Source organism: Fukomys damarensis, unplaced genomic scaffold, assembly GCF_012274545.1.
Source record: "Fukomys damarensis isolate Sample0158 unplaced genomic scaffold, DMR_v1.0_HiC HiC_scaffold_3, whole genome shotgun sequence".
In the NCBI taxonomy this organism is placed as follows: Eukaryota; Metazoa; Chordata; class Mammalia; order Rodentia; family Bathyergidae; genus Fukomys; species Fukomys damarensis.
Genome location: NW_022900915.1, coordinates 23,558,335 through 23,583,739, shown reverse-complemented (window position 1 = coordinate 23,583,739; position 25,405 = coordinate 23,558,335). Strand labels below are relative to the sequence as shown.

The 25,405-nt window shown below is 36.5% G+C and overlaps 1 protein-coding gene across 3 annotated transcripts in view; it reads right to left on the bottom strand.

The window, feature by feature from the left end:
- Efna5 (ephrin A5) overlaps positions 1-25,405 on the bottom strand; it is a 272,339-nt gene that overhangs the window by 20,853 nt on the left and 226,081 nt on the right. For all 3 annotated transcript variants that reach the window (XM_010608596.1, XM_010608604.1, XM_010608614.1), the window contains exon 2: positions 22,183-22,475. In XM_010608596.1, coding sequence (XP_010606898.1) covers positions 22,183-22,475 — 293 coding nt within the window. The remainder of the gene's footprint in view (positions 1-22,182; positions 22,476-25,405) is intronic.

The window sequence follows — 25,405 nt, the reverse complement described above, 5'->3', positions numbered from 1 at the left end:
TTATTTTAGGATTCTTTGGGCACCACTTATTCTAGAGTATTATTTTTTCGTAATGTTTCTTTTTTGCTATTTAAACTGGACCAAATATAAATTAGAAACATGAAATTATTTCTTAATTGACACGAAGCTTGGCGGGAAGGAACTACATCTCAGGATGCACTGCGCCAATAATATTTTTATAATGGCTATCATTTATCCACTATTGCATGCACTGGGCACTATTCCAGGATTATTAAATTTAATCCTCAGCACAGTTCTTTGAGACAGGTATTATCCTCAATTTAGGAACAAGGAAACTGAGGCTTAGGCTAAGTAGTTAGCCAATGTCATGCATCGCTAGTGCCTGGCAGAAAGGATATTCAATTCCAAGTCTTTCGGGTGCCAAAACTACACAACTTCAGTTTACAGTATAAATCATACTTTTCTTCATGATTGCCCTACTTCAAATATGTGTTTCATAATTTCCCAGAAGCTCTTAAAAGTCCTTCCAAAAAACGTCTAGGGGGAGGTTAAAACTTGGTAGAACTTGACTGTGTAATCTTAGGTATTTGCAATAGGTTTCAGTAGGAAAACCAAGAAGGGAGTTGCCTGCAGAGACATGCCCCATGCATATTTCCTAATCAAGAACATGTCAAGGAAAAACCTCTTAATATTATATTACCATAACTGATGTACTCTCAAGTACCCATATGTACCATAGTAAAAGGAAATGATAAATAAAACACAGTAACCCAATGTTCCAAAAAGAAAACTGGGAAATCAGCAGTGTTCTTAGGACACACTCCCCCACAGAAGGAGAGGTTCCCCAAGGTGACCTTTTTGGCTGTGATCTCATGACCCTTCCCTTGAGATTTGGACAGTTTTAACTTTAGCCTGTTCTCACCCCTGAGGTGCCTTACTTAGCCCTTGTCAGGCAAAGTAAACCAGCCAACAACGTTGTGGTACAAGAACTAAACTAACAGCTAAAACAGAATTTCCTCTTATCAGCATCCAACCTTATTGGGGAAAGGTCTGCAGAGTGCGAACCCACTTGTCTATGACAAAGTCAAGGCCTGTTGTAAGTCCTCAGAAAAATAAATATAACACATTTATTAGCTTTTACTCTAAATTCAATAAAGATACACTTGTTGAAGAGAATGACTTTGGGTCTTTCTATTTTTTTCCTGTAATGTAGATATTTGATCAACATTTTTTGGCATGTGTGACATTTTTCTGCACCATCCATTCCCACAAGACTCTTTCCATTACCAACTGAATGCACAAGTTCTCATGCAACCAAGTAAAACAAAGGATTCTGCTCTACTCTGGGCCAAAGGACAAAAGTCCAGAGTGATCCTCCAAGAACAAAAGTTGATCACATGATTTCTCTGCTCAAAAACTTCCAATGGCTCGCATATGACAAGAGTGAATGAGTTCTTTCTCCATGGCTCACACTTACATAAAATTTATGGACTCCGCACAGATTAATAGAGCCCTCTCCTTGTTCATTTTGCTTCAGCCCTCAAGGTCTCCTCCCTGCTCTGGGCCACTTCAGGCATGCACCTTTCTTGGGATCCTGTTTTTCTATTCCCTCTGCCTGGAAAATTCTCCTCCCAGACAGACACAGGTACTGCCTCCTCACTTCTTTTATGTTCCCGCTTTGATGCAATCTGGTTACTTTATATATAAGTATTACATATGCAAAACAGCAATCCCACCATCTTCAAATTGACTCTTTACCTCATTATGCTTTAATTTTTCATCATCACATTTACCACCCACGTGATACATTTCATATTTGTTATATTTGTTTGCTTCCCCCTTTTCCCATCATCTATCCCAGAAGAATTTAGGTTTTAATAAAGCAGGACCTTTGCCCACTTCTTTTTTCAAGATTGTATTCACCGAGTCTATGATATGATCTGGCAGTGGTACTCACTCACTAAACATCTATTAAATAAAGTAAGGGAGAAATAGAAGAATACATGAGTGAAAGATAAGGTCATCCCTAGAAAAATGTTTATCTGCTCACTGATCTACTATACCTGCCTACAAAATTACAAGCTTGGAGGAGAAAAAGTCAAAGAAAAAAAATCCAATCGCTGAGTAGTCTGCCTATGAACTTTGTGCAATGTTAGGTAGGTTCTTAATTCTGTCGTAAATGTCAATCAGAAGCTTATTTTTTAAGATAGACTGGGGTTTTCTTTCATATTCAATAGGATGCACTAAAATGTATTTGTACAAAGCAAAAGCAAAATGACTTTCAAAGTTTGCTTTGTTTTGTTTCGTTTGCTTATTTTTTAGTACAGTACTAAGGATTGAACCCAGGGGCCAGGGATGTAGCTCAGTGGTGCTACATCTACCTGGCAAGTGCAAGGTCCTGAGTTCAATCCCCGGTACCAAAAAAAGAGAAAAGATTGAACCCAGGGCCTATAAAAGCGTGGCAAGCCCTCTAGTGCTGGGTTGCACCCCCACCTCTTTTGTTTCATTTTCACTTTGAGACAGACTCCTCACTGTGTTGTCCACTCTGGCCTCGAACTTGTGATCATCCTGCCTCAGCCTCCGAAGTTTCTGGAATTAGGATATGTGCCACCATGTCCAGCTTATTTTATAGCACTTTTGATAATGCTTCTGCTAATAACCCCATAGTTGTTTAAGATTTCCCTGTGAAGAGAGAAGGCAAAAACATGAATCAAGCATTTAGCAAGTTAAAGGAGGTGAGGCTTAATTTTTCTTAGTGCCTTTCATTTTGGAGTAATGCTGACCATTAGCAGCTGCCCCGACTAACCTGAAAATGCATAATGGAGTGGCATGGACCTGGAAAAAACATCATCATCATCATCATCAGAAACTTGTTCACTACAACTTCTGAATCCTCAGAGCAACCCAAAAGCTTGAATCACAAAACTCACATTTATGAATTCAGGGCCATCTAGCTCAGTTTCCTCATTTTATAGGTTTAAGAAATTGGGCTTCAGCACTTTGGAGAGGCCAATTAGAGCATCAAAGCTCATCCTCCTCAGGAGAACGATACTGAATGGCTAATCCTGCCTAGAAACATTTATCAAAGAAAAGAGAGGTGTTTATCAAACCTGGGACAGATTAGAGCTAACTGATCCTCCCCAGAGCTTTTCTTAAATACTAAGAACCAATTTATTAAGAATTACATGTTTACATAAAGAGCGAGAGAATAGATTCATTCATAGGAAAATGGATACATATTGAAGATATACTCCTAAGTGAAATAAATAAGTCCCACATGTGTAAATACCAAATAGTTTCCCTGGTGTGAATATTCTGCAACAATGCATAAGATTCTAATAAGATTACTGACATTTAGAAATGGGAGGAAAGGAGCTAAAGGTGTAGGGAAGGTGTGATACGTAGGGGAAGAACAAAAAGGGAAAAGAAAAAAATGTGAGAGAATGAAAAGATGAAAATAAAGTGTTTGTAGATGGGGAGGGGAGGAGGGGGTGAAGGGAGGGCAGAGGTAAGGGGAAAAAAATGAGAATCAAGACTTGCCATGTAAAGGTACATGATCCCAACAATGAATGTAACTGTACTGTATCCCTAAATGTACCAATAAACTCAATAAAAAAAAAAAAAAAAGAATTACATGTTTAAGTAATTTATATTATAGCTAATTCTGATAAAACTATTGAAATAGTTTCGTTGAACCTTTTATTTGCTGACCATACTTTTTGGAGTGCCTGTAAAATCACTGTGTATAATACGTTTATGTCCTTTTTATAGAAGAGAATATAATTTTACTCTTTTAAATAACCACAGAAGGATATGGCCACTGCATCTTTGCCTCTGATAGAGGATTGGTCATGGTTATGATTTATTTTTTCTCAAATATATGGTTAGAGACATAGTCTCAATTAAGATATTACTCCTGAAGGAAAATGGGAGGCACTTTACAAGTCTCTGCTTTATGATTCTATTTCAAAATAGCACAGGGGTGAAAAGTGGGAGCTGTCTAGGATACTAATTTGAAAACCTAATGAAGTTATAGAACTGTTATTTCTCATAAGTAGCTACCAGAACCTAATGTCTGCACCGTGCAACAATGTGTCTATAAAAGTACGACTTCAGCCAAGGACAGGGCTATACTATGAAATATCACTCCCATTACCATCACAAGCACTGCACACATGAGCGCGCACACACTCACACACACACCTACACACACACAGAGACATACACATTCACCTGCATTGCTGCCACCAGCAATATCAATGAAGAGATTTATTCTGTTAACAACTGGGCATAAAAATTTCATCTTACTCTCAAAGAACTGTCCTTCCCACTATCTACAGCTATTTTTTTTCAAAATTTTCATCCTCTTTGGCTCCTTATATCCAACTGGATTCTGAAAGGTACATATAGGCTGTAGTTTTTAGAAATCATTTTTTTAAAAGCTCTATGGCTATTGAAAAGAATCACATTTTTGTAAATTGAACTGCTATTCTGCAATTTATCTTTTGCAAAATCCTAATTTTTCTATGTCACGCTTGTTTAAAATGATATAGATCTGTACAGATTTCCTCAAGACAAAACTAACATTAATTTCTTTCTACCCGAAATCACTGGTAACTTCCTCTAGAATAGAAACCAGAACATTAAAATACTTTGTTACATCTGTCTTAGCATTTTTTCAATATCTGTACAGATCAAATCTTCTGGGAAGGAAGGATCCTTCTGTCAAAGCCTTGGAGGGCTGCATCCTTGCCCAAATGCTGAGTATGAGAACGCTGGGTGCCCTGGACTCTCACACGGAGAGGTCATCCCATCATTACCATTCTTCCTTCTCTTCCTTTTGCCTCTGCCTCTACATAAGAAAGAAGAGATATACAGTCCTTGCTTCAGGACCTTATCTTTTAATGAGTAAGATACAGAATTTGAAATTGTCATCAGTGTTCTTTGAACTGAAGGACACAGTACAAGGTGCTGAACCCCACGTAAAGTTTGAGCTCAGACATTAAAAGCTGACAAAAGGCATGTTCACGTAGAGCCTTATGGCAATTACGGAAATCTAGATGCACTTGCCAGTGTGAAAAGAGTACCAGACAGAAGGTGGTTTAAAGAACATTTACTGAATACCTCCACTGTGTTCACCACAAGAACTGAATTCATTAAGGTAAAATTATGCTTCATTGTTCATTTTTTATTATAGTGCTTGGGATGTTGGACACTGCTAGGTATCCACCTACATCTTCAAATAGCTTCAGAAATGTTAAGGTTTGGGAAAACTTTTGGATATAGCAGTCAGAACCTAGCCACTGAAAGCATAACAAGCACCCCCAGCCTAAGGCCAGTGAGAGAGGAGAGGAATACATTAAGGGTGCACCAAGTAAGATGCCCTGGAGTAACTTTGAAAGGCAGCAGGATGCCTTTTGTAGGACAATGAGGTACGAGGTGAAAAACTATTATGGGTTACTAAGCAGAGGAAGATTGGCTAGTTACTCACTGCAAGTATTATCAATGTTCAATACCACCATGGAAGACATACTAGTGAGTTCTTCTCTTCCTCTGACAGCTTGGTCAGTGTTGAGAAATTACTTAGTATTTTCATCAAAGGGTGTGAATTGGGTTTGAGAAAAGGGTTATAAATAAAATAATTTGGGCAACTAGTTCTTGAAGCCAACTAGTGAAATGATCCCTTAAATTGAGATGAAGCTCAATAAGAACAATAAAGGACATGTTATGATTCAAAAGCATATAGTCCCTCAACGTATGGGATGGCAGGCATATCTTCAGTCAAACAAAATCTATAGCAGAGTACAAAGTGAAATGCTTCTTGCTGGCATACTGACCAGATCTAATCAAAGTTTTATTTTTATGTTCCAGATTTACATTTAAAAGAGATAAAAGTTATTTAAAGGATTTAAAAGAGCTCTTGTAAGAACAGCCAGAAGAATTTAAGTGCCATAATTTTCGACAAATATGTGAGTTTTTGAAAATAATCCATTACCCTGGGTTTGTTGCTCATCTCAAAAAGGGGACAGGCACAGGGCCGTGGGCTCAACAATACAGAAAGTCTGGCTGTACTGACCAGATAGAAAGGACTGAATGACATTAATATGCACTTTGTCTTTTTTTACAACAGGGAGAAGTATATATTTACTATTCTTTAAATCTGAATGGGATTTATATACAATCTAACCTAGCCCCATGAATTCAGATCCCTTATGGTGCTACATGACAAAAAATTCCAAGGTCTAAATTTGGTGAACATTGTATGCTGTATCACTTCTTTTGGAGAGTTATGATGTCTATCTTATTTAAAGCCTCAGAAGGTCTTGCAGGAAAAACGTTAATTGTAACAGAATTTCTTAAACTTGACTTAAACTAGGCTGCAAAATTGTGACATCTTATAATTTTTCTCATTCTTTGGCACTACCTTGGGATCCCCAATCTAATCCAAACCTCCTCTCTTAAATTTGAAGAAACAAACTCAGTTATATGACTAGCTCTAGATCCCCATAGATCTGTGTAGTGACAGGCACTGGCTCTAAACCAAACCACAGCACATCTTTTATTCTATTGAATGAATGAAATAAAGTTTAAAATTAAGACATAGAATGTTTTCCACTCTTTGAGAATCATTGTTTTATATTATCTCCATCAAAAAAAGAAAAGCAATTTAATGTGAGACAAATCTTAACTGAAAAATACAAGGTACATTCCTTAATTTGTGGACCTTGGTTAAGCCTGCAAAAGTAACAGACAACTGTAAAAGTACTAGACATAGATAGAATATCACTGTGCAACAAACTAGAAATATAGGTGGTGAAATGATGTTCTGTCTCTAATATACTTAAATGATTTATTACTTAGCTTTTTCTCTTTGTTTTGAACCATTCCACATATTCAACACTAATTTATCAATGAAATAAACCCCTGTTTTGGCCAGTGGTTGTTTTTGCCCATTCAGCATTACTGCCTGTCTTCCTTAGGTTGAAAAACAAACCAACACGAAATCTTTCAAAGAACTCTTCTTTCTTTATTCCACACAGTCTTGAGGCTGTCAGTCAACGTTTATTCTTCCAAAGGAAATGCATATATGTCACTCAAATCCCTCATCTCAGGAACTTGGATCCTGAGTAGGACGACACAGGGAGGGGGACATACTAGGTTTAAGAAAATGGAACGGTTGTGTCTTGATGAGTCAGCCTTCAGCACTGACTTGGCTCCTGTTCATCCCAAGGCCTCGAGTTAAAAGAAGGAAAAAGTTCATCTGGAATTGATAAATACTGCTTACAAGTAGAGAAGCTTCATGAATATAGCACTTTTCTAGGGCATACTTTGCCAATGGGTGGAACATTATCAAATGTTCATTGTTTTTATAAGTTTTTATAATGTTTAGAAATTAATTATTCTGGTAATGTCAAAATGAAAATGATACTAAAGTAATTTAAGCGCGATAGGTAAAAACATAACTCCTAAAAATACTAAGATGACATAAATAATCTTTTTATTTTTTCTACATATAAGCCTTGCCACGGTTTTAAAAGTACAGGCTGGGCAATAATCTGCTGATTCACCTGCTTCAGATGATGGTAGAAAGAATTACTCTATCACGTGTCTTCACTGTATTATTTTATCAGTAAAGTGACAAACTGTGTTTTTCAGCAATGCCTTCAACTGGAGTAGCATGTACAGTAAAATATGGATTTCCTCCAATTAATTCCAGAACCATTAATCTTTATCTGAGGATCCATAATAACAGTTTGTTCTCAGTAGCAGGTGGGGGAGGGAGAGAAAATGTCTTCCAGATAGCACTTTGGCAGTCAATTTGGTTGATAATAAAACTTGATGAAACATCTGTGATTAATATTAATTCTAATTCTCTCTTTAATGGATAATTGTGAAAAAGATAATTTATCCCATTTCATTTAGACTACAGCCAAGTTCTTTAATCTAGGAAAAGAATATTTTTCCATGTTTTTCAGGTACGAGACTCTATGGGGGAAAAAACAGGTGCATAGAACCTGCAAATGGTAATGTGATTTCCTAGTTAGACCCTGAAAATATTTTGTACACACTTAACTGATCACTGCAGCCTTGGATGTGACTCAAAGAAGGGTTCTCTAAGTGGCCAGACTGACATCTCTACATCTTCACCACTGTGGAAAAATAAATGAACCCAGAGAACTGAATTAATACCTTTTGAACCAAATTAATATATTTTGGTGTTATCCGATTCTGCAAAAATTGTGAGAAAAATGCACTTGTGAGTAAATGACAGTGAGCTATTTCTGACCACCAGAGTATTTCGAACTGGTTGATGATAGGAACTATTTTTGATACATGCAAATGCATAATTTAAATTTCCCATAAAAATTTGTCATGGAAGCTACCATTAACTTTGACAGAATTAGGAAAGTAACAAATTGCCTTTCAAATATCAATATTAAACATACCATTTATTAAACCAGTACTTTAACACGTTTACATACAGAAATCTTGGGGGTGAAACATCTGTGCAACTTGATAGTCTAAAGAGCAGTCAGCTCGACATCCAGATGACGCCCTCATTTCAAATCTTTTTCTAAAGTTAAAAATACTTTCTGAAAAGAAATCTACGATATAATAGGCTTATTTCCTAGGAATCAGGCCATGTTATGTGGTTTTAAAATGAGGGCTGTCTGATCCAGAAGGTAAGTAGTGATTTAATACATATCACTGTTGACCTTTAATCATAACCAAATCATTGCTCCGTTTAGATACGCTCCTTTTTCATTAGGATCTAACTGACATAAGGGAGAGGGAAATTATCTGACAAGCACAAAAGGTCACAGACAATAGGCACCAACTTCTTCAATGTGCTTTTAAAACCTCACGTTACCTAAGGAGAGTACTGCAGGGGCTGTTCGCTATCCTTTACTAGACCCCAGGTATACACTTTCCTTCTAAAGTGTTAGTCCAAGAGGAATATTTATTGTAACTGGATATCTTGCCTGTTTCTCTTTTCATGTGGCTTTCTGATTCTTATCCTCCCTTATGAAGGTTATTGCTTTGTAAAAGCAATTCACTTTACGATAAAAAATTTAAAAATGATATGAGTAAAACAAAACCCCAAGGGTTACATGCATGGTTCATGTTTGCATCAGCTAAGTGAAACTATACGGATGAATCAAGTGAGAAAGTTTGTTTGCTGAGGCACAAGGAAGGATTTGTTATGATCACCATGAATCAAACAATTCCCCGAATTTTAGTCTTTTCTTAGACTAAGTCTCTCTGTAACCAGAGTTCCCTGGATCATACAACATTCTCATAAGAACGTTTGCCTTTAAGATCCTAGTTGTATAACTGACAATATGAAATAGGAAGAAAAGGGCTAAAGGTGTAGGGTAAGTGGGAAGGGTAGGGGAAAAGAAATAAGGGAAAAGAAAAAATATGAGAAGAGGAAAAAATGGAACAAAGTCTTTGCAAATAGGGGAGGGTAGAGGGGTGTAAAGGGAGGACAGAGGTATGGGGAAAAAATGAGAACCAAAATCTGTCATGTAAAGGTACAAGATCCCAATGAGGAATGTAACTGTACTGTATACTTAAAAAGTATCAATAAACTCAATGAAAGAAAAATAAGTTTGCCTTTCTCAAGACTAAAGCTGCTGCTGAAATAAAATTTCCATCTGCTCAATTTCTCTAGTACCCATTTTTTCCATGTCTTGAAATCAGACCTGTCCATTGTCACTTCAGGCCACTGGTCCTGTGGTGGCTTACACCTAGCTGTCTCCCCACAGCCTCATGCACTCATAGGTGAAGCTTTGGGGATGACTGGATCATGGGTGATATCGGATTAGACCTCTGATTGATTTAGCATGGTGCTGGGTGTGTCTGAATGGGATTTACTGAAGACTGAAGTCCCACTTTGGGTGTAGGCAGCACCAACCAATGGGCTTGCAACCTGGATGGAATACAAAGGAAAAGAAGAGGGAAGGCTCTGCTTCCTTCCTGTAATGCCTTGAACTGTTTCTGCTCTGCAACGTCCCTCTCGCATGCTGGCCTGCCTTGTAGCCTACCGAATACAGACTGAAACCTCTACAAACCGTGAGCCAAAAAAACTCCTCCTTTAACTTGTGGGTGCTGGCCATTTTATCCCAGCAATGAGAAAGTAACTAAGACAGTTCCCAAGGTGCAATATAATCACCTACAGGAAAACAGCTGTGAGGTTTGTTAAACATGGATCCCTCTTCTGCCACATCATAAAATTGAGTGAATCAGGCTTTCTGGAAGTAGGGGCCAAGGATCTGCAATTTTATCTCCATCCCCACAGATGGATCACTCAGTCTTAAAGTCCTGAGACCCAAACACCGCCTTTCTCCTCAAATCCATACTTCACATCTTTAATCTCTTCCTCCTGAAACAATTTTCCTTCTCTTTTATGAGCAGAGCTAATCTTACAATAAACTACAATTCCTATCTGTGAGTATTTTCACGGATATATGTTTCCCACATTGGATTGTGAGCTCCTGGAGAACAAAGATGGCAAGTACTTTCCACTGTCACTGTACAGTCTCTACTGTGTACCACATTGGCCCACTAGGTAAACAGCTCAGTAAGCACGGATGCACTGCCTAACAAGAAAGTAATATGCAATACCAAAGTGTGTCTTTCTATGGCCACAGTCGATTTTCTGCAAATATAATGATGCACAAGTACAGACAGCCCCAAGTACAGCTCAATAAATGGATTTATACAGCATTTTGAATATAAATACTTTAGGAGATAGCTTTAATAAATCTTCTAAAATGGACTTTAATAATAAACACATCATACTAAAAGGTCAGAAATTTTGCCATTTGACTAAACTAATAATCCAGCAAACATTATTGATTTAGCAATTCCACTTAATATAAACAAATAAAAGCCTATGCAAAAAAATTAAAACTATACAATGATAGCATCAGAGCTAAAGACACTCTATAAACAAAAGAAATGCAGGTAAAGGGTATTAATATCTCTAAGATAGAATAATTTGTCACAGGTACCAGTACAGTTCATGGAACATGCTTTTGAACATTACTTGCCACTCATAGATAAGAGTTAAGAGCACAGGCTTTGGAGTCAGAATGCCTTTGCTCAAGTCTGGACTCCAGTTTCCTCATCTGGAAAATGGGAAGAACAGTCATGCCTGACACACAGCAGTGAGAAGACACGCATGAGTTAGTATATGTGAACACACAGGCTGGATAAGTGCTCATGTGTGAACATTACACAACCAGCAAGCAACTAGCCCTACAACAAATAAATTCAGTATATCTGTATGATGAGCCCCAAATCAGTCTTCCCTTCTAGAATGTACTTCTTTTTCTCTATTGCCTGTTTAAAAAATTGCAAACTCTTCAGACTAGAATTAATGGCTGTCTACATCTAGGCTCAATCCATTTGGTTTTATTTTCCAAATACTCTGCATCCCACTCACACATATCTTTTCATTTATCCCTGTCTTTGCTGTTGTGATTTTCTTATCAGGAGAGAAGAGGCTGGAGGGCAGCCAAATGGTCTTCCCAACTCTTGCAACCTCTTTCATGAACCAGTGCCAAGATGTTTCCTCTGTAAAATCCGGGTGCTGCTCGTGCTTAAAGGATTTCAAATGTTATAAATTCTCAAAGTGACCTTTCTCCCTATAGAACCCCTAGCCCTCTTTCTTGTGAACAGATATATAATAACTCCAAATCTATGAAAAAACAGTGGCTCTTAAGTAACAAGAGCAACAGCAATAGCAATTACAAGTAATAATAGTTGTAACAACAATTTGCAGTTGCTCTGTTGCATAAGGATAAACTACAGCAATCCCTGGCAGGTCATTTAACAAGCTGCAATTCTGAGAGAGTTGGTCATAAGGCTTTGTAATATATCCACCAATGTCTACACTGTGGTATCGATTCTGTTAATGAAATTTAATCTCTGAAAAATGACTCAGGGAGCCAAAGAGACAATACAGTCTCAATAGTCTTGCTAATCATTAAATGTCTACAGTACAACTGGCAGAGAGATAGTGAATGACACTTCTGATTATGTCATCATATTGTGAACTCACAAAGCATTAAAGTCTGCTCTACTTTGTTTTACAACCCTGTGTACCTTTTAGTATGTGAACGTCAGGCATGAGGTAAGATAGTTTCCCTACATATTTCTCATCAGCTATTTTTAGAACAAAGTTTGCCTTAATTTCCAGGATAAATTTATATAATAAAGTAGGAATTGAATAATGATTTAACCATGATGTTTGAAATTTGTTTCCTTTTAATTTCTTTAAAAAGTTTATTATGAACCTGGGGGTATACTTAGTGGTAAGCAAGTACGGGCATAGCCTGCAACCGGCACGGGGTTAAATCCCCAACACTACAACTTAAAAAAAATGAGATAAGAGAATAAAGAGCTTTGATATGGAGGCAAATGGCACAGGGCTGGTATCTGAACATCGTTACTATGTGATCCTCAGCATGTTCTTTCACGTCTCTGACCCTCAATTTCTTCATCTATACAATAGAGATAATAATACCCCTTATAATAAGGATTTGATGAGTTAAAATGTATAATACTTGGTAATCATGCTTGGCACATGGGGCACATGCCAATAAATGCTAAGGTACTGTAACTATGATGAGCAAAACAAGTGGTAGGGGAACAGTTATTAATCAAGGCACATGTTAGCCTTTAGCAGAAGATTGAACTAAGCTTCACTTAAATCAATGCAGAATTCATCGCAGTGTTTTAAAACTGGCTGACCCGCCCTGCCCCAGGTGTACACAGCGAGACCTTGAAGCCATGTATTGAAAGTAAAACCTCAGCCTGTCCACATTTTGGCTTCTAGTTTACTTTCCTTGATTTCAACTTGCTCCTTAAATTTCCGCTTAAAATGGAGCAGGAATTTCTGAATTGAAGAATGAGGACCCAATGAATGTGTTAACGTAAAACATATCGTGAAGTTTCATCGATTCAGATTTCAGTCAAAATTTCTAACAATCTACTTCAAGAGAAAATTAACTTTTAAAAATGTCTAAAAATAAAGAGTGAAGTAAATTTTATACTAGAAGCCTTGTGCTGAAGGTAATGAAAATTGGGCAAGTTGAAGTTGAAAGCAATATACCTTCATTTTGTATGATTAGGAGCACGTTATTTATTTTTAAGGATGTGCATGCACGGAGAAACGCTAACTACAAACTAAATCTTAGCTAACATTAATGTGGATAAAGCTGGTTGGAAGTATTCTACATCTTTGAAAATAGTAAAATTAAAAGACATTATCATTCCAATATCTAACAATAATAGACTGGCTGGCTGTTCTCCAATTCATACTATTTTACTTGGGGGGCTTAGAAATAATTAATATTTTATAAAGCTTTAAATTTTAAAACCAAATCTGGATATAGCCTATATATTAAAGTTTGTTCCTAATGTGGATTATATACAATCTGCCTAAAAACAATTCAATGGAAAAGCATCCTGCTGCCAAAGCCCACGTTTCCCCTGTTAGATAGAGGTAAGTCGTATTCCTAGAACCCGTATTTCAAGCCCACAGTATGCTCATGAACTAAAATAATGAATGATAATGTCTCATTCTCCACATTAATATTAAAAGAGAAAACAGAAAACTTTACAGCCACTATTGGCTCTCTGAACCATAAATCTTAAGTTTTGAGAATTGCTTCCCAAAAGAGTAGGGAGCAGGGATGACTTGTGAGAGCGCTTCAGAGCCTGGAGATATTTTTTAGCCAGCCAGCAAAGCACTGACACAAATTTCTACATATCTCTGGCTGTGAAAAGTCTCATTTGTGGTGATTTATATTTCCTCATAAAGAACTCTGTAGATAATATAGGCCTGCTGTGAGGCTGTATGACAACTTTCAAACCAAGAGTTACACGACCATTCTGGTAAAACAGAGCAAGAATAGATGAGTGGGAAAATCTGTAGAGATAGTATTTCTTCTGATGAAAGACCACGATCCTATTTTCCAGCATGCACCATATTCAGAGAGTCACCTTTCGCTCTGCTGTGTACGACTCCTGGATAAGATTTTGATTGTCTATACTAGAAAGTAGTTTTCCCCTGAAGATTGACTATGCATTTGTTGTGTGCATGCTTGTATAATTTACAACAAATGATACTTAGACATCATCACACTGAAGTGAGTTGCCTTAATAAGTTACTGAGGGAAACACAGAGAATAGCTGCTGACATCCCAAAGTCAATGAAGTATAAACACTGTTATTCCAAGTGTCACGGGTGTGTTATTTCCATTTCTCTTGGCATCTGCTGTGTGTAACACCGTACATACATGCAATACAACAGCTCATTAAGCTGTTTTCAGTTAACTCTGAAACCAAATTAGTGTATTACATGTTTGTAAGGCTGAGTATTACTGCCTCTCTGAAATTACACAATTAATCAGGTGCATTAATTCTCTAGAAGATAGGGCTACTTTTGACATTTTGGGGCAAAACGAACAATCCTTTAATTTGCCTCACTGTCAGCATTTATTCTTAGTGTGGCAAAAGGAAGCAAAAAGGTGACATAATTTCTTCCTACCCTATAGGAGGCCAAAACTCTACATGTTCCTCAGTCTCATAATAGCATTTTGAATTCTTAAAAAGAAAAACTGATGAAAATTATTTTGTTTTTGAACTTCTTATCTGAATGTCACAGCCTTTGAAAAATTCAGATAATGGGAGCAAGTACATATGAGTCTTCAGTTTTTTGTGGCTGATTTCTATAAAATCCCAATTATTCGGTAGCTTTTAAGGCTCCCTTGCAAACTTTAAGAATGCTTCCAATGTCAAAACCTTTTAAGCATTTATATTCATTCCAGTTTCCTTTTCACAGACCTGGTGTTAATCTCTCTGACTTTTTTTTTTAAAGCTGTAAACTACTTTTTCAAGTTCTCATTACTTGACCAAGTAATACTACCATTTAAAAAAAAAAAAAAAAAAGCTTTTTTAAATATTTTGTGTTTCTGTCAATTGCTTCCTCTTGTTCAAATTGCACTCAGACAATGTGAAATATGCTAGGTGAAGCCACTGCATAGTCTGGGAGCAGCACACAGGCTCTGGGGTACCCAGCTGGTGCAGATCATTCTGGTTCAGATGGTTAACAGGGCACCTGGCAATAAACAACTGTTTTCATAAGAGAAAACTACAACTAAAACAAAATATACTGAAGTCTCTAAATATTCTCTCTCAGGTTCTTTATTTAACCTTCATTAAGAGCCCTTGAAATCTATCCATGCTATCCCAAAAGATGGCTAGGGACAACTTGAAACTGACACAATTCTCTAAACTCCTTCTTTAAATGAAAAAGTGCAAGTCCACTAACGACCTGTGAAAGTATTCAAAAGGAAGAGAAGGACTATTTTCAGACAGAGACTTAACACAATCCCTGAAAAATTTCTAGTACTCAAGTAGAGAAAAAATTCCATTCTATTTTCAAAATAAAGCAAAACTAAATGAACAGACAAACAAACAAAAGCTAAATAGTTTTCAGGTTTTTCATTTTAGAAAATATTGAAATTTCTCAATTTTCTAACACTGTCCTGTCCTTCCGTTCTTTTCTATGTTACATGAATGTGCCTTTAAATATCATGTTCTGGGTCACATACCTAAAAAATAGAGGACATAAACTAGCATTTGACCAGTCTTACTTGAAATGCCAGTTAGAAATTTCTTGAGTCTCAGCAGAGTCGATGCTAGAACAAATAATGCTAAAATAAGACTTCAGTAATCAAAGACATTTTTCAATAACAAAAGTAAAATACATACATACACAGGAGCAGATATGGAATTGTTCATTTTTAAGAAAGTACATTGTATTTACAGGTCACCTCCTCTGCAAGAGTAAGAGATTATGAACAGTGAAAAAGATTACCTCCTGCTTTGATAATTGTGCCATTTTGACACTCTTCTATTTCAATAAGAAAAATTCAGTAAAAGGTGGATTCATGTGAACTGTCAGGATCAAAATAATTCTTAATGTAGATTACTAGAGAAAGCCACTGAAAAATCAGACTTCTAAAGGGGAATGAAGACATCCTTAAGCATAGGTAATCCTAGCATAATGCCCTTTAAGAATATTGGAATTAATTTTAAATTTTCATTTTTATGCATTTATTAATTTGTTTACTAAAGTATTAGTCTGTGCTATTCAAATTGCCTTAACTTTTCAAAGAATACAAAATACTTTGGATGTGGATTCATGAAGCTATATTCTTAGCAGTCAACTGGTTCTTTAAAAAAGATATTTTGTGCAGAAGTATATACCTGTAATCCTAGTTATGTGGGAGGCTAAGTTAGGGGGAACCACACATTTGAAGCCAGCTTGTGCAAGTGAGCAAGACACTTTATATTAAAATAAATAAATAAACAAATTCAGGGATTGGGTTTGATCCACAACACCATACACATCTACAAAAATTATTAACAGTCTCGGAGATAGAAAAGATTGTAATAAAGAACTCATTACACACATTTTACAGATGAAGAAGGGGAAGGTTGGTAAGTTTAAGTAAACTGCTAAAGTCACATAGCTATTAGGCATAGGGGAAGGGCATTCAGGCCTGGTCCAGGGCTGTTTTCACCAGAATGGGTGTTTTGTTTTGTTTTGTTTTTTAAACCATGTTTCACTTTCTCCTTTGATGACATGCATTTCCAGCACACACTTAAAAACATTACAAACTAGGAGGCTGCTACACAGTGTGCAGTAAAACTATCTGTTTTTCTTGAACATTAGCATATAAGGAATTTTTAAAAATCTTTTCTTTTCTTCTATGGGGTTACTACTATGTCATCTATTTATTCAAGTCATATTTATTGAGCAACTCTTTCAGATACTGCTTTCTATTTTTCATTTAAAATATAGTTTTCTATCAGTATTATAAATAAGTAGATTCTACATATTGTAAAATAGTTGCCTGATGTTGTAAACACTTCTATGGGAAACTATACTCCACATCCCAAAAACCAACCTGAAAAAGACTTCTGGAAGATTGGCAAGCAAAGAAGTTTCTTTTTTATATTAGTGCTCTGTTTCCCTGAACATTCTTATACCTTTAAAAGATTAGTCAATAATCTATATTGTACAATCAACTGATTTCTGAAGCTCATCTTCAAAATTTTAATAAGATTTTTCTTAGGAATTTAGGTTATTTTGTTAATTTAAAAAATTGTGTAAAGTATATCACACTTGCCTTATGACCTAAGAGAAAACTGTAAACTTCTACTTAAGGTACATAACTAGCGGTTAACTATATACATTCAAGTAAGTATAAAATATGGATTTTAGAATGCTATCTATAGTGACATAAGAATGTAATCGAGTATAAATTTGACTTAGTAAATGCTAAAACACTCTGCCTTTTTAGGATTATTTTCAGAAAATGGAATTTGTCTTCTTTTTAGGTTGCTCATTAAAGCTCACTAATTCCTGAATCAAGTGTTCAATCATGATTCAATCTGAATGCATTAGTTCAGCAAATTTGAAAAGAATTTCTCAGAAAATGCAACTTTCTTGCTTCTGAAGTTATCTAAAGTATCTTCTGGATATCCTTTATGGATCTGGAAGTACATAAATGTTCCAAATACATCTCTCTACTATTAAATTTGGGGTAGGGAGAGTTTATACGGTAGTATTCGCTAAACAGTAGATGTCAAAGTGAGTGTTATTTATTTCTATTTTTATACTATAAAATACATTTTTCATTCTGAACTATATAAGACCTGGGACTTTATATATATTTTTACTTTTTTTAATTGCTCACTCACTTAATTTCTTCTCAGGTCAGCTACTTATTATCTATTGAGCCTTTTTCAAGCTACCTAAATTCATGCCTCAGTTTTCTCACCCATAAAGAGAGAAAAGAGAACATCATCCAGTGTTATTTTTGAGAAATTACAGAACACTTAGAATGATGCGTTAAGCAGATTAAGTGCTATGTAGACACCAGTTACCTGAGCAAAGAAAGTGAGAACAAGGGACATGGATGCCTGGGGCAATAAGAACCCCAGGCAGCGGGACACTAAGGTGCCAAAGCCCCGATGTTGGGCTGCACTGCCAGATACAAAGAGCAGGAAGGAGGACAGGGTGGCTGAAGCAGAGGGACAGTAAGGTAGAGAATGGTAGGAGAGGAAATAAGAGATAGAGGTAGGGGAGAGAGGAGCACAGCCAAGGAGGACCTTACTGGCCAGGTCAAAGCCTGAACTTCGGTTTTGGTTAGAAACGAAACCACGAGAGGACTTTGACAAAGTGATGCCATATACCATGGGGGTGGGGGCTGTGAAAATGCAGTAATATCTGTTGCACTAGCACAGACCTCAGATTACAGTGGCTTGTACAGGGTGGCAGGGAGAAAAATAGTTCAATAATTCTAACACATCTTTCCACTCTGCATTTCCTTTAAAGATGTTCCTTTAGCTGTTATTTATTGACACCTACTAAGAAAGGCACTGGGCTGGGCCATTATACAGAAACGATTTCTTACTCTGAAACTGCAGACCTCTAGGTAAAATACAAGGTTAAGATAGGAAAACTCGAAGAAATTTCAGAAATTATCAGTTATAACTACATTACTTTACAGAAGCAGAGACAAGTATCTAGAGGGAATAAATTATTTACTACCCACAATTATATAGCTACCTAGGGCAAGAGAAGGGACTGGGACTCAATTTTCCTTATTTTATAAAAAGGTACACTCAAAATTCATGTTTCTATGAACTTTACAAAGATAGTCTATAGTGCCCATATTTTAATGATAACTTTATCTACAATAACACCAGAAAAACTATTTCCAAATATGTTCTCACTAGCCTAATATTTATGAAAATTATTTCTAAGGTGAGTAGTTTTGAAGTTCATAAATGAATACTTTTAAGTTTTTAAAATACTCTTTCCTTTAGGAAATCTTCATAAATGCCAATTACCTTAATTAATCAACTGGCAGCTCTACAAATCTATCACTGGTAGTAATGGTACTGATCTTTTTAAATGACTTTAGTGTGCCAATTTCTTGCCAAATAACTCCTATAGATTAAAAAGCAGTGTGTCATAATCAGAAATGGCCCCAGTCAGCCTCAACAACGATCAGTGACCACACAACTACTTAAAATATTGTCTGATCCAAAGGGAAGAATAACCTAACAAAGTCATTTGGAGTTGAGTCAAATATTTAGAACTGTGAAGGATGTTTTGTTTTTAAAATAAATTGGAAACTTCATCTGGAATGTTTTAACTCACTGCATTATCTTCATTTTATATAATTTAAAGAAATTAGGGCCGGGGATTTAGCTCAGTGGTGCCACCACCTGCCTTGCAAGCACAAGGTCCTGAGTTCAATCCCTGGTACCAAAAAAATAAAGAAAGAAAATAAATCTTGTTGAAGATAAAGCAGACCTTGATTGATAAGAATCCTGACATGTATCCTTTCTGAGTCTTAAAAATCTGGTCACAAAATACTTCCCCTTCCCACAAATCCATGTTTTTATTTGAATTTTGGCAATCCATATGACAATTACTCCAAAGCCTGCCCCAGACACTGAAGCAGGAAGACAATAGGCTATGCAGTTTTTTTTCTCCTCTTTTTTCTTAGAAAAGTTAGAAGACACATTAAAGCTGCAAGGATCTGAAATGTACTCCTGTCCGAGGAACAATATTCGGTGAACTTGGCTAGTAGGCCATCAAGCTTGCTCCTGAGATCAGTAATAGAGCTTCTTGTAATGTGCTAAGTATGAAAAAGGCCATTTCCCAATCATCTTGCTCGTTCTATGCATATTAGGAGAGAGGAAAATTCAAAGGAGGGCCAATTCTCCCCTAAGAATCCTTCAGTTTAATTATGACCACAGTACATAAAACGTCTGTAAGACGTCCACATTAGCTCTACAGCTACTGCTCTGAGCTGCAAAAGAAAGAGAACCCCTCTGCTACTGAAAAGACAGGGGAGGATGTGTGTGTGGGTCAAAATCACAGTTAAAAATTCAATTTAATTGAACATCAGGCTACTGTACTTCTTGTAAATGAATATTGCTTTGCTGCTAATTTTGCGCTATTTTACCTCTCATTAAAAAAAGTAATTCAAGTTAAACTCAGCTGAACAGCAAAAAGCTCTTGATATTTTGAAGCATTTTGGAACAATTACTTTGACGGGAGCCCTTGACAGTTAAATGACTCTGTTAAATGAATGTTATAGAAGACACATAATGATTTTTAGTGAAATATTGAATTTTACCACAAATGAAGAGAAACCAGTCATAAGCACTATGGGTATATTTGAATAATAGCATCTTGCTTATGAACCTCAATGGATTCTGTAATTTTTAATAATCATACAATCATTTAGTTAGCTGGTGGGTATGTTTCCCATATTAGTGCTCTATATTCATTTTTGTTTTATGCCTTTGTTGTGTTTTAATCTGAGAAACCAAAAAGAAAATTCAAAACTAGTAATAATTTCCTCTTACACTGGTATAGTATGTTATGGCTAGGCAATTACTGAAACGCTGCCCACAGTTGAAGATCTCTTCTTCCCCTTTACTTATTTACTGGATGGGATTCTTTCACAAAGTAAGAAATTTAGGAAAAGACAAGAGCACGTTGCCTGAGAAAGTGTGAATTCACTGGATGCCAGTATTTCCTGCGTCTGTGGGATTCAATATTCCTTTTCTTATTTCATGTATTTAATGTGAGATTGTACCAAGGCTTTTTCATGTTTTCTCATGACTAACAACAGAAATATGTCCTGAAATAATAAAACTAGCACTGTTCAACTTCCTTCTTAAATTCAATTTCAATATAAATGAGAGAGCCCTTTTGATGGCAAAATGTGACTTACAAAATTCTGTTTTCTGGAGAAGAGGAGGTAGAAATCTCAGTAGATGCAAAGCACGTGGGTGGGAACATTTGGACTGGAGAAATGAGTCAGAAAAACAGGAATGTTCTTTATCTCACTCGTCTGGCAAGCTGGGGTGAAAAGTCGGTGTTGAGCAGGCTGAGCCACACTCCTTGAATCAGCACACACAGGGTACCAGCTGTACTTCCTGGTTCTCCAAGCAGGTGAGGCATAACTTCTCCCGCTGCTCCTGAATTTATCTTTATTCATCAATTGTGTACGTATATTCTACAATATAAGTACTGTTCTGCTCCCTGCTCAAAGGTCACTCCCTAAAAACAAGAAGTGTCTTTTCATCTCATAACCCCCCAGCATTTCTGAGCCAACATAAACTGTTCAATAAATGTATTTGTGAACAAATAAATTTTGACTCTTTTTGCTGACAGTGAAAATTCATGACTACACAGTTTAAATATTTGACACCAGCCTAAGGAGACTACCCGAAGTAGGTATTACCTAGAACTTTGCTATTCAACACGTAGTCTGTAAATCCTCAGCATCCACTTACTTGGGGACTTCAGATGAGCAGAATCTCATACCCTGACCCAGACCCCAAGTCAGAATGTGCACGCCAAGATCCCCAGATGACTAATGCACAGCAAAGCTTGAGAAGCATTTACCTATGATATATGCTAGTATAATGCTTGAAGTAATGCTTGAAGAAGTGATGGTGTACGTAATAGAGAAAAAAACAGTCTGTGACACTGATTAATGCTGAGAAAGTTTTAGAGCTCTCTCAGGACAGTCAGCACACACAGGTGAAGAACTCACTCATTCCCGTTCCCTGGGAACCCCTGCTAGATATTTCTTCTCACTCTATGCTTAAAGACGCAGCTGCTCTTAATAATTGTCTTTTCTCCTTGGTGCAGAGGGTATTTATTGTCAGCATGCTGACATTTGCAGGAGTTTTGGCTTTCTCCACTGAAAACATGGATGATTGAAAGGATATGCTGACACCTGAATAAGAAATCCAATGACTCCTAGCTATGTAAATTTAATTATTTTCTTTAATTTTTTTCAAGAATCTTTTTTTTCTTTTCCTGAGCTTTGGAGAAGTCCTGGCAATTTTCATTTAAAAGAAATACAAGTCAGCAGTGGTTCACCGAACAGGCTGACACCCAATTTCATAAGGGGAGAGACACTGTGTCTTTAATCTAATTTGTGTTCTCAATTCCCAGCTAATGTATCTAGGGATTGTGATGCATGCATTTACAAGGAGACATCTGTAGTCCAGCTTGCCGTTCTCTGAAACATGGGTAAAAAATTCGTTTGGGTTCTTGCAGCTGCCCCATAGCATGATAAATCTCTATATACTCACAGATGTAGAAATACTCTCTGCCTGGCCTGAATTCAAATCCTAGCGAAAAGGGAGTGAAGAGCTGGAATTTTTCTGAGAACTTCAGTGGTCCATTTGGAGAGTGAGGCCGGTTACATTCCCATCTCTTGAACCCTTTGGAAGTGTGGTCACAGGCACTGTAGCCATCAAAGTTCACCATGTAGAGGACATAGCGTTCAGTCTTATCTTCTGGGACAGAGTCCTCATAGTGAGGGCAGAAGACATCCAGGTAGTCATTGATGCAGACATCGATGTGGTAGTCACCTCTCTGGAATCTGCCGAGAAGAGAATAGAACGAGGAGGTAATTTATAGAGGAAAGAGTTTTTGCTTAGAAACTATGGTTGAACACTTTCAAAATTCTGCTGTTCTCACTGAACATCATTATGATTCGGGGCATAGCTGAAATATTAAGAGTTTCAAATCCAAGCAACAGTAAGACATTTTCCAGAGAAATTCTATAATATTTGTTTCAAAATACCCTACAGATGAAGTTCATAGCTTTCATTCTAATTGCTATTTTTTCTCCATTCAGTGTATTGGTATATTTCAGCTATACAAAACAGTTACATTCTTCACCAAGTCATTCTAATGGCTGCATTAAACATTACTCTTTCAAAACAAACAACTATGTGATTTGCTACCTCCCAGGTTTTCTTTTATTCTTAAAAGCATTTTGTATTTAAAAAGGTTTTAATATTTCTATAAGTTTCACTTAATAAAGATCTTTTAGCAAATAAATGAGCAAATTAAAGCACAACAGCGAAATTGTTTCGGTTATAATTGAGGTCATTTTCAAGTTCCCACATAAATACAGTATACCCCAGAGAAGTTGTAGTTCACAGTTCATGGCCTTAGTCCTTCAAGGATTTTTACTTAGAATTTAACTAATAATTGTTTGCAGAAGCCCTCACAATTTCGAAGAAGACTCCTCAGTTGGGGAGTGGGGAGGTTGCAAGTAGCCAATCTGAGAGTGGTATTCAGTTCTGCTTGCTGCTGATTGGCTGTCCTGTAAACCATTGCAGATGCACCAGCTTTCCTGCTTCATAACAGGTTGCTGTACCATGTGTGGCTAAGTGTTCTTGGTTTTGTCCCTCTTAAAGCGCCAAGATCCCTACGATGCCACCAAAATGCCCTGCACCTTCTAAGGCTTTATTAATACAGTATTTTATTAAATTATATAACTGCAGGAGACATAGCATATTTAGGGTTTAAACTATAAAAATAATCATTTATAGACATGCTTCTGACCAAAGCTGAAGTTCACAGTTTTTCACAATTCACGGGCGCTCTAGGAATGTAACATCCGTTAATTTCAGGGGTCAACTGTATAGAGAAATGAAGCTATAAAATTGAAAGAATTATAAAATTTTAAAAGCTGAAGAGAAAAATATTCCTAGAGCAACATTTTCGTTTTAGAGGAAAAAGAAACTAAAAACTTGCTTGATCCTTTTCCACACTAGGAAAATGAAAACCATCTATTGGAAGACTTTTCCTCTATTTGTTTTCATATTATTGCTCATGTCCTAGGGACTGGTGAGCAGTGAAGGTAACAAGCAAGATAATAACAAGATAATAAATACCATGGCAAATTCATTCTGAAAGTTAAAATACACACAAGCCATAAACACACACACACAACTATGACAAAATTCATAGTGTGTATTTCAATTTTAGGCTGACAAATGTTTTAACCTGCCTTAACTGATATCATTCTTCTCTATCAGTTGAAAAATACTTTACAAGACCCTGTGATGTGTGCAGCAGTAATTGTTACAGATATAATTCTCTCAGTCTAAAGTCATAGTGGCAAAGCATACAAGACCCCTTTAATTTTAGCTAGTGAAGAGATTCTTCCCTGAGCTCTTAGAAAAGGTTCATCATAAAACTTTGTCACTTCTAAAATACAACACTCATAAAGTCATATAATCTTCAAAAAGGGCAGTCTCAGCATGAACACTTTCCAGTGGTGATGAGCTAGTCTATTCCATTTTTGGACAATTCTAAATGTTAGGAAGCTTCTTATATTGAGCAAAAAATCTGCTTCTATGTCATTTGTATCCGGTGATCCTACTTCTGCTGCCTGAAGTTGCTAGGAACAAACCTAATTCCTTTCCACAAGTCACCTGTGTCTTTCTGCATTGTTCTCCAGACATGAAAGTTCCGATCCTGTGGTTACTTCCCAGGCTCCTCATTATTCTTGTTTCTTGGCCTTCCTTATGTCCTCTAGTCTCCCTCTGTGTTCTCCTTAAAGTGTAGGATTCAAACATAACCAAGACCTCCAGCAACTTGGGACCAGTGATTCTCCCAGAAAAATAGAACACGTTTGATCTAGACACTACACATTCATCCTCTTCTGAAAGACAACATTGTAAAAAAACAAAATGAAGGAAACCATTCGTTCTGAGTAAGAAGATCTAGATTTAGTGACTGGACCTTTTGCGGATGAGTGAAACAGTAACAAATCGTCCTGAGCCTCAGTTTCCTTACATATAAGTTAGAATATTAATGAGAACCAGCCTTGCTATCATGCCATGGCTGCTTCAAGCCTCAGATGAAGAAACATGAAAAGCACCCTGTGACTATAAATTCATGCTGGTTTGTGTAAGAGAAATAAGGAAAGATTATCAGGGTTCTCATTCTGCAGATACCAAGTGCATAATAAAAACAAAAACCCACATGTATTTATTTCTTTATATTTACAATAATCATGGACTTTTCTTCATTACTGGCAGACAATGATTTGTCAAGATACAAGGAAAGACTGTGTTGCTTTTAAAAGATTTTGAACATCAAGGTAACATCACTGCCAAAGTACAAAGAAAAGACACTGCAATGTTCAGATAAAAGGGTGCTGGATATGAATCATCAGCACTCAGAGTAGCCTGACAGTTTTGGATGCAAGCCAGACAAGAACTGCAGCAGAAGGCAATGCCCAGATGCACTTTATATTATTATATTATTATTATAGATTTTAAAGACATTCAAGGGGAAGATTTCTCTTTTCTTAAGTGTCACTCATTTTAGCTTTTGCTAGCATTTGGCACTGCTCAAGAGTGAAAATTAAAATTAAAATTGCCATTACCCAGACCCAGTCTGTTATTCCTTTATTCTACAATTAAAAACCACTGTCACAGTTTGGTTGTTTTTTTGTTGGTTTTTTTTTTTTTTTTTTTTTTTTTTTTTTTTTTGGTTTTTTATTTTTTC